A 10,889-nucleotide genomic window follows, 5' to 3' on the forward strand; every position below is an offset into this window, starting at 1 on the left:
AAATTTGGATCCCAAAGGGCACCTTTTTGTCACCATCTCAACAAAACAATGAGTCACTGTTGAGACTTTTGGACAAGAGGCACCCTAACTTAATAGTGGTTTTGACTACTATAGCATTATTTTATGGAATCATGAGCATCTTAGACTACTCACCCAGTGGCTTGCTCATACTCCCATTTCTTCTTGTGATTAGTTGTTGCTGATCATATTTCATCAGGATGTAGTCTTCCTTGTGTAATCTAAATGGAGGGAATGCCACTGTTCACACACCCGTACAATCCTCTGTTTCTGTTTTATTTCATTTTAGCACTTAGCTAAATTAAATGAAAGGAGATACTAAGACCTGGGTGCGGCAAGCCAGCATGAATTGACATTGGAGACAGAGACATCAAATCAAAGTTACCCAGATACAGAGTTACAACATGGAGCAACCATGAGAGTTGTCTTGTTAGGAGCAGATGCTGTATGTGTGAAAGCAATTTTTTTAGAGTTTTTAATAGTCAAACACAGAGGTCTGCTTCATTTCAGCTCCTTGACTGCCAAGCCAGGGGGCAGGGACTGTTTCAACTTCTCGGCTTTCTCCTTGTCTGTGATGACCAGGGTGTAAAGGTACCTGCTGCAGCGAACCTTGAATTTCACATTATCCTTGTTCCTCTTGATCTTGACAGATTTGGCATCCTTCCGCTGGGCCGTGAGCAGGAAGTCCTTGATTTCCTCAATTTTCTGAGGCATGGCCATGGGCTCTCATCGCTGGAGACCATACAGCGGCGAGAACCGAAGAGAACAGAAAAAGAAGTGAAAGCAAATTTTTAAGTACTAAACCTCCGGAATTATATTTGTTGCTGGAGGTCAAACAGAGCTTATTGATTATGATCTCAATATTTGGTACAAGATGTGAGATTTCCAGTATCCTAAAGGACTAGAGAGCATCTCATCAAATTCTTCCTCTAGAAGTGGTTTTGTCTGGTATAAAACAAATACTGAAAAACTATGTTATTGTCTAGGAGTGTAGCTCAGTGGTAGAACACATGCTTACCATACACATGGTCTTAGGTTTAATTTCCAATAGCATACCACACGCACAGTCCCAGAGAGAGAGAGAGAGAGAGAGAGAGAGAGAGAGAGAGAGAGAGAGAGAGAGAGAGAGAGAGAGAGATCTCCCTCATCTTCTTCATAGTTGTAATTGTTCTTTGGGCTAACTGAAGGAGGAAGGAGACCCAAAGTAGAAAGACAGGATTTTGATGACTACTCATAGACCATTGGTTCCCTCAAAGAATAAATCTCCAGATGCTATACTTGAAAGGCACAGGCCAGAAAGAATGTGCTTAACCCCAGACTTAGGAGAGAGCCACAGCTTTTACATGAGTAGGCCTGGAGCAGAGGGACATTGTGAAGGTCTGATGGCTTTCATCATGGAGGTCAGGCACCTCCAAGACACTCATCACCCAATGTCGGTACAGAAATGCCAACACCTGACCCGTCTGACCAGCCCCATTTCCAGTGCTACTGATGCTGTAGATCTGGGGTCACTAAGAGATCTACGAATCTGACAATGGATAATATTTTAACAGAAAAGCCTTTTCCTTTAGATACTGGCGCCTAGACTGATGGGTGCTAGGACTGCCTCTAAGCGTGCTCTGCAGATGTAGCACTAAACTGTATCATCCCAGTGGGGCTAATGAAGGCAAACCCCAGAAGACTGCATGTATCTTATCTGCCTACGTGTAGGCAGGGGTTTATTTCAACAAATATTTTTTTTTGCAGGAATCCTAGTTACCTTTCGAGCAGAGTAAACAAGCTTGATTACAAAAGCAGAAACTATGGCTAACCTTTTGACCTACTGTCTTTTAAGGCCAGCAAAGGTTACAAGGTCAGTCAATTAAGAATAGTCTTCGACATCTGGAGAGAAAAGGGAATATGGCTGTTAGGGTACATCTTGTACAGGTGAGGGGCTGCTTACATGATAGAGGCATTTCTGCTCTTTGGTTTCTCAAGCTCAGTAAGTTTTAAACGTTAAGCATGACGTTCACCATCACACTGAAAGGTGCCTGGAGATTAAATGAAAATTTAGGGAAGAGACAGGAAGTCTGAAATGACTTGGGCTTAATTTGAACAATTTGTCATTTTGCTTTAGCAAGGGAAATGGTACCTTAAACAGAGATTAAGTCAGCAAAGATACACTTCTGTGCGTCAGAGTTTCATAAAAATGAAAGCGAAGCCCCCACCATAATGGCAGAGTATTACTCACTGCTTATATTTGTTTTCTACTGCTGTGTGATCAATTGCTATAATTTAGCAGTTTAAATAGCATACATTTGTTATCTCATCGCGTCCGTGGGTCAGAGACGGGGGAGTGGCTTAGCTATTTCCTATGCTTAGGATGTCAGAAGGCTACAATTAAGACTCTAGCTGGGGCTGGCATCTCCTCTGAGGCATCGGGCTCTCTTCCACATGTGCAAGGTTGTTGGCAGAATTCATTTCTTAACAGCTTAATCAACAAATCAAAGTATAAGCAACGGATGCAAAGGTGGCTACATCCCTAGAGACTGATGGTTGGAATATGCAGTGGGGAGAGAGCAGATGGCAGGGCCCATATAATTTATGCTAAAATGTCCCCGAATCTTTAATTCTGTAATGGAAAAAAATGACAGAAAAGGCTCCTGAAATTCTGATGTGTGAGATATGAATTCTTAATATTCTCCATCCCTTTGAAAGCTTCCCTTCCATGAATTCTCTATACAGTATGCATTGTACCATTTCTGTAGGCAAGCTAACTACGTAGATTGGGAATCAAAGATAGCTGAAATCCCACATCTCATAGACTCTGGGAGAAGGGGGAGATACTGGAATCAAGTAGATTAACATAGAGACAGCATGGAAAACACACAGCTGTGTCCTGCTACTAAAGGACTGAAAATTGTGTTTCTGCACTCTGAAGTCAGGCACCCGGTGGAAGAGCTGGTGAAGAGACTGGCTAGTACTGCAAGCTTTGGACACTGCAGCGAACATGGGATCGTGTTGACTCCATCCCTTCTTTTAAGGCCCATCTCTGGTCTCTGGTGCATGGTCTCCACCTCGGTAGAGTGGAAATTCCAGGCCTGTTCCTTGATCAGGCATCCTTGCTTCCCATCTGGAGTATGGTTCTGCTTATACACTCATGTCCACTTGTGGTAGGATGTTACCCTGGAAAACAGGCAGGAAGAGTGTGCTAGAGAGAAGGAGGAGGAGAGGCCGGAAATTATAGGGTCATGATAGCATTGATGGGGAGGTTGTCATTAACAATAGCCCAGAACACCATGTGACCTTAGGGGTGAGTAGCCGTGACTGGCAGAAGACAAGAACAAGGAGAAAATCTTAGTGGTTGAGAGAAGGATTGTCTCCATTAGATCGACCTGTGGGAATGATTGAGGGTTGTTTTTTCTTTTGGTTAATTGATTTGAGAAGACTCTTCCTACTGTGGGTGATACTATTCCTTATGCAGCAGGTGGGAGGGGGGATTAAGACAAACACAAGCAAACCACATACATATGTACATTTCTCTCTCTGTGTTCTTGACTGTGGATGTGATGTAACTAGCTACTTCAGTTTCCTGCACTGATGCTCCCCTTATGCAAAGCAACCTGAAATTGTAAGCCAAATAAACCTGTTCTACCTGAGGTTGCCTCTTGTCAGGGTATTATTTTGCAATAGCAATAGAAACAAAACTAGAACTTATGTCATTGAGGGAAATGGAGCAAAGCATCTCATGTGTGGTCATAGTATATGTAGTAAAGTCTGAAATAAAATCACATTTCTCTCTTAGGCCTTTCTGTTGTGCAATATTTTCTTTGTTTTGTCTTTTGGCTGGTTTCTATTTCTTCTGGGAGCATCACTTATTTTAAAAGAAGTTTTTTAATCTTGATAAAAATACATCTATATAAAACAGAAGTTTCTACCTGTGATAGGTAACTTTGTATGTCAACTTGATAGTGTCAGGTAGGGCTTACATATTTGGTCTATATTTCAGTCAGGGTGTTTCTAGGTGAGATGGACATTTTAGTTAGTAATAAGAGACCTTTAAGCTCCCTCTTGATTGTGCGTAGGACTCATCTAATCAGTTGGAAGGCAAAAGAGAACACAAGGCTTCCCCTGCTCTCCAGCAATAGAATTCTTCCTGCCTGATGATATATGAATAGAAACATTGGCTTTTCTTGGGTCTGAAGCCTGTAGCCTTTGGGTTGGAATTTGTACTATCGGCTCTCAGATATTGGAACTTGGCCTCCATGTATGTGTGGTTCTCCTTGCTCAAACATGCATACAATTGATCCTGTTTCTTCAGAGGACGCCATCAGACAAAACATTCTATTCATTCTGAAGCATGCATGTCACTGACCTTAAGAGCGTAGTTGTGTGGGTTACCATCAACATGATTGGTACACTAAACTTTTCACTTTGCAAAAATTAAATTCTATACCTGTGGTGGTTTAGAAGAGGAATGTTTCCTATAGTCTTGGGCATTTGGACACATGGTACCCTGTTGGTAACACTATTTGAGGAGGCTTCAGTGGTGTGCACTTCCTGCAGGAATAGGTCACCAATGGAGGGTTTGAGATTAAAAGTCTGGTGACATTCTTGGTTTCCCTTTTGTGTTTTGTACTTGTGATTAAGATATAAGCATTTGATTTTCTGTTTCTGCTGTCATAATCACTGCTTTGTCTTCCTCCCATAATAGACTTTTAGTTTCCTGGACCCGTAAGTCAAAATATGCTCTTTCATCCTTACGTTGCTTTTGGTAATGGTGTCTTATTACAGCTAGAGAAAAGTAATTAATACAGTACCCTTAACAATAACTCTTTTTCCTCCTATCACTCAGCTGCTGGTCCTTATCATCTGACTTCTGCCTCTAGACATTTGACTGATCTAGACCTTTGAATTACGTGAGATGATATAATTTTTTTGTTTTGTTATTGGCTTTTTATTTTATTTTATTTATTTTTATTATTAAAAATTTCCACCTCCTCCCCACTTCTCATTTCCCTTCCCCTCCCTTCACTCCCCTCCTCCTCCCTTGCCAGTCAGGGTTCCCTGCCCTACAGGAAGTCCAAGGTCCAACCCACTCCATCTGGGTCCAGGAAGGTGCGCATCTAAAGAGACTAGGCTCCCCAAAAGCCAGTACATGCGGTAGGATCAAAACCCAGTGCCATTGTTCTTGGCTTCTCAGTCAGCCCTCATTGTTCGACATGTTCCGAGAATCCGGTTTGATCCCATGTTTTTTCTATTGGCTTATTTTAATTAGCCTTTTGTCCCTCAAGAGCTCCATGGTGTGGTATCACTGTTAGTTTGCCGTTGTCAGTATTTTCTTCCTTTGAAGGTTAAGCAACATTCAAAACTGCAAATTGTATAATAGAAAATTTTTCTATTTGTGCGTTAATAAGCACCCAGTGCTTACACCGTCCGGTTATTGTGAATATATTGTGCATATATTAAGATATTTGTAAGTTTTTGCTTTTAATTGTTTTAGAAATACAAACTGAAGTAACATTATACTATCACGTGGTTAGGAGCAAGGTCATTTTTTTATTTCCTCCAGCAGTAAACAAATGTTCTATTTTTTTTATTTCCAATATTTCTGGTCTTTTAATTGTGTAATCCCAGAAACCAACATTTTCAAAAATGTGTTCTAGCATGCCACTCTCCCCAAACTGGGGGGAGCTAGAGACTCTTGAGTTTCCAAATATTCTTGCGGGAAAAGTTCTAATTTTTATAATCCTTACCTATGTATATTATTTTATTTCATTTTTCTTAAATGACAGCTGTTAATGGATGCAAGAGGGTAGAATATTTAACTTACAATATTTTTCACGGGGACTTTATGACTAAATTCTTCCTTCCACTTAAGCCCAATTCCTTCATTTATCTGATTAATGTTGCCACAATATATGTGATGAATTCCTTGGGCTCAGGCTTGAAGGGGATTAAAATTCTTTCACAATGAGAAGCAAGTCCAGTTCTCCAAGCAAGTGCCCTCTCTTCTCGGTGTGACCCTGCAGTGAAGTTACACTCTGGTCTCCCTTGGGTTCCAATCTCAAGAGGCTGGCCACTTGCCACTGGCTGAGTGCCTACAGATATTGAGCCCTTGCCTTGTGCTGCTAGAGAGGAAGGACCCTTGTGGTTGTGGGGAGCTCTCTGCATTCACACCCTGGTGGGAGACAGTCACCACATGGCACCAAGGCTGTGGCCTTGGAGGACTGCCAAGGCCACCTGCCAGTTTCCTACAGATGAGAGTGTCACCCTGGTGCCTGGATTTTTCTTGAATACCAAACACTGAGAAATTTGTACACTTCATATATGATGTTAAGACGCAGCAAGAAGTGACAGTTGACTTAATTTGGAGCTTTCTCTTTCTACATCCCCTGCTGAGCTCATCTAGAAGATGAACTTCTTTCTCCTCAGCTTTGTTTATATGTAAAAAATTCTCAATACTTTCGTTCTTCTCTATTGACAACCTTGGTCTTTTCTGCCAGTCTTTGAAATCCATATTTAATTATAACATAGGTTAGGCTACTACTATTTTTTTCATTATTTTCAAACATTGTTTTGTGCCCAAATCTTTTATAAATACATTCTTCCTCTGAAAACAAAGTACATTTCTTTTATTCTCCAAGTTATGACAATTCAATGTATCTATAATCAAGTACAGTTTTAAATATAAATTTAAATACAGTAAGTACTATAAAGGCGATGGCTATTAGGAAAATATGGGGTCCCCAAATAATGTTTGAATTAATTTGGGCCATTGTTCCTTCCTAGGATGATGATACTAAAGCTAAAATTCCAAATTATTGACTCTGAGTCAGTCCAAGAAAAGAGAATAGGAAGTGGCTATTTCTGGCTCCTTAAGGAGCATATGAAAGGATTCTGAGACCACAGGATTTGTGGAGAGGGGCAGGACTGCTGGAGGTGGAGCAGAACAGAGAGTGGGGAGATGATGGACAACATCGGGTACTGGTAAAAGCGGAGGGAGGAACAGGCTTATAATCTTATAAGATTATAAACGGCCCTAAAGATGGAGGTTCATCTCCTATTTTGAAGCTCCCCCAGGGCAAACTATGGTAGCCCTACTGAAGAACAAGTAGAGAGGCCAGGCAGCAAACTGCTGACATCAACAGCAACTCCAACCACCTTCGAACATCACCAGGAGAGCACCCTAGGCGTGCGCATGTCCTTGGCAGTGAGGCAGAGCATAGGGACCTTAGAACATCACCAGGAGAGCACCCTAGGCGTGCGCATGTCCTTGGCAGTGAGGCAGAGCATAGGGACTTTGCCTTCTTGGTTTATGCCTGTGGGTTGTGAACTTGCTCCAGTTGATAGCCAAGGACCAAGCTCTTTACCATAATCTTGTCTTTTTCTTTCTTTCTTTCTTTCTTTCTTTCTTTCTTTCTTTTTTTTTTTTTTTTTTTTTTTTTTTTTTTTTGGTTTTTCGAGACAGGGTTTCCCTGTAGTTTCTAGAGCCTGTCCTGGAACTAGCTCTTGTAGACCAGGCTGGCCTCGAACTCACAGAGATCCGCCTGCCTCTGCCTCCCGAGTGCTGGGATTAAAGGCGTGCGCCACCACCGCCCGGCCATAATCTTGTCTTTTGCTCTCAGCTGTTTCAAACCCCGAGGAATAAGTGTGTCGTATTGTCCAGATTGTTTTTTGCTTCACCCACATGGTATTTTTGTTGTTGTTGTTGTCATATAACGTTACAAGGGGAGGGAGCTGCAGGAAGGTCTTTCTTATCTCTGGGTGCACCAGGCTGAGTTTTTAAGGAGACTCAGGCTTCACCTTAACTTCACAGGCAAGAGGTAACCTCATTGTTTCCGTCTTCACCTTTCTTGCCTTGCCAAGCCTTTTATACCCCCACACAAACCCGACTGGACATACATTGCTCTACGTGCTGAACTTGAAAGATCACATTTCATCTATCTTAACCATTTGAAAACATCTTAATTGATAAATTCACCATGCATCACATTTAGCTTAACGGCTTGTTATTTCTCTTTTGTGACTGTAAAAGTTTTCTTACTGGTGCCACCCTGTGGCAAAGAGAAATCATTGAGTATATTTATTCAAACAAAGGGCCTGGTCAGATAAGTGTTATACAGTGCTTTGTTTGGCTGCAATGAGGGGAAGGCCTGGGCTTAGGCAGGGGGAACGCGAAGGCCATTGAGGGTGGCATGTGAAGGCCATCCAGGGTGCTAAGGTAGCGACTATAGTGCCACCAAGACTGTCAGAAAGATGAAGGAGGTAGATTCAGCAAATCCTATCAAATGTCTTAATACCAAAGAAAAGGAAAGACTCAACAAAGGCAAACCTTTATAAATCTGTTTCCTGGGAAAATTTCAGAACTGAAATTAAAAAAGGTTTTCATAATTAATTATGATATATGAAATAGTGTCTAGCAAAAGTCAAGCAAGGAAACAACATTAAAACTGTGATGCGTTACCAAATGATCTCAGTGTTATTTGCCCCACCTATATCTCCCCAGTTAGGGACTCCGCCCTGATTTTCCCCTTCCCCCTTTCATAGCATTTATATCCTGTTATTCCTTCTCAACTCCCTGTCCCTGGCGTTTTTATACTTTCCTGGTTTCTGTGTTGGTCATACACTCACATCTGAAGATATTGTGCTAGGAACTGCAGACGAGAGAGACAAGATAATTCCTTATCTAGATTCGACATCTTAGCTTTATACTCACAGCTAAGTGTAGCTGTTACCCCTCATCAAAGCAGCTTCTCTCTGCAGCAGGCTGGAATCATGACAGAAAATCACAACTGGATATAAGGCAACTATCAATAGATTGTGGGAAGCACAACCCCAGTGGATACGTCTATATCACAGCGACTACATCTAAGGCTCAGGTAACAGAAGAGGGGGCAGGAAGATTGTAAGGGCCTGAATAGCAAGAAGTCTGCCTTAAGTAGCATTTCCTAGGAGTGGTTGCAAAACCAGGACTGGAACAATGATCATATCAACGGGCAAGTTAATGTAGAAGGAGGGAAATTTCATGAGGTTCTTCCCTTAGTCAAAGAATCACAGGTAGCTAATGACTGCTGGAAAAAGGAGAATTAGCCCATTTCAGGGATGAAGCACATTATTGATTGTCCAATGCAGAATAGTCAGCCTTGAAAACACAAACATGCACACAAATAAGCAAACAAAAATCCAGACTCTGCAAGTTTTGTGTGTGTGTGCATACACACACACACACACACACACACACACACACACACACACACACACATATATATATATATATATATATATATATATATATATATATATATATATATATCTGTAACAACAATACCATGGCATGAAAGGGGCTGAAGGGAGGAGGAGCACAAAGTGATGCAATTCTGTTCAACTAAAATAAAGAAAAATATAACTACATTACTCCCCTCTTTTATTCCCTCCCAAACCCCTACAACTCTCAACTCGATAGCTTTTTTATTTGATTATTATTGGTGTATTATCTACACAAATATATAAACATAACCATCTGAGTCTATTTTTGTCATTTGTTTTCATAGCTGACTCCTCCCTTTTGGAAAACCAACCAGGAGACTCATCCCTGGGAGAGGCTAATTCTCTCTCTCAGCCTTTATTAATTGCCTATGCTTTTCTGTCTATGGGTGGGACCCTGTGAAACTTCCTTCTATCCATGTTAGTATGTCTATTGATATTTTTATTGTTCAGGTTCTTGTCTATCCAGCCATTTCTAGGAGAGGTGGTCATACAGCTGACTTCCTTTATGTCGGACCCCTTTGCTAAAGAAGACAGGCCCATCAGTTATCCTTCCTGAGCAATGACCACCTCTTGGACTCATTGTTCATGCAATCAAAGTTGCACTGAGAGTTACTGCCCTGAATATTTTCTTCGAGACAGAAGAAACACACATTCACATATTTACTGATCTGAGCTTGAATGCTGGCTTCTCTGCACATGAGTTACTATTTCCACTGTCATGGAGGATGATATATCCAAATGAAGACATCTTCTGAAGGCTCATTGGCCCTTTGGTTATTGGTAACTGAGATGTACTTCTGGATTCTAAGTCTCTTTAATAAAGTAATTTAAAAATATTCAAAGATGCCCCATTACAGTAAATTTGAGAGAAAAATCACAAGATAGTCAGGCTGCAAATCCTGGCACCTGCCTGGAGGAGAGGAGATGAAATCAAACAAAACACAACAAACTGTCTTTATTAAACTAGGCACAGAGTCATAAATCATTGCTAATGTCCAGGGTGTCAAGGAAACATGCTCAAGTTTTAGGCCAATATCCAAAATGGAAACAAAGTAAAGGAGAAGGAAAAACCTGTTTAGTGCTGACTGACATCGAGATCTGAGTTCAGGAGCACCCAATTCCAGGCTCTTGGGACCAAGGACAAAGAAATGCCCTGGGGAGAGGTGGTTAGAAATTCAAACAGATTATGTGTCCAAGAGGAAAAGGATCTCACCCAATGGGAGCAAGCTAGTGAACCAAGGAAAGAGCCTCAAACACAGGGTCAGGAGTCTTATAGCCCTTTATTGAATACCTACATAATGCCTGCCCATCCTGTTTGTGTTCTGCAGGCTCTCCTCGAGCTTGCTCTGTTCATTACAAAACACACAGGTGAGAAAGGACTTCCAGTCTTCTGCAACCTGGCTTTTTTCATGTGATTCTTAAAAAAAAAACTTAAAGTCTGCTGCAAGATCTTGTCTTCTAGAAAGGCACGCATGAAACCTCAGCAACAAGTCTGCATAAGATCTGTCTCCTAGAAAGACACTCACGATACTTTAATAATACGTCTGCATAAGATCTGAACAATGACAGCCCCATAGATATGATACATGGAAGGCAGAATTCTCTCTGGTCCCCAGCCCTAG

At 41.4% G+C, this 10,889-nt stretch overlaps 1 protein-coding gene across 1 annotated transcript; it reads right to left on the reverse strand.

Moving 5' to 3' along the window:
* Positions 1-476: 476 nt before the first annotated feature.
* Positions 477-732, reverse strand: LOC119801337 (60S ribosomal protein L38-like). Its single transcript, XM_038311885.1, has one exon. The coding sequence runs from the start codon at positions 730-732 to the stop codon at positions 520-522; it is 213 nt and encodes a 70-aa protein (XP_038167813.1). The 3' UTR covers positions 477-519.
* Positions 733-10,889: the final 10,157 nt, after the last annotated feature.

The sequence above is a fragment of the Arvicola amphibius genome, chromosome 1 (assembly GCF_903992535.2).
Source record: "Arvicola amphibius chromosome 1, mArvAmp1.2, whole genome shotgun sequence".
Classification (NCBI taxonomy): domain Eukaryota; kingdom Metazoa; phylum Chordata; class Mammalia; order Rodentia; family Cricetidae; genus Arvicola; species Arvicola amphibius.

Excerpts from the sequence above, each read along its gene's own strand:
- LOC119801337 (XM_038311885.1), bottom strand. The coding sequence starts at position 732 with ATGCCTCAGAAAATTGAGGAAATCAAGGACTTCCTGCTCACGGCCCAG.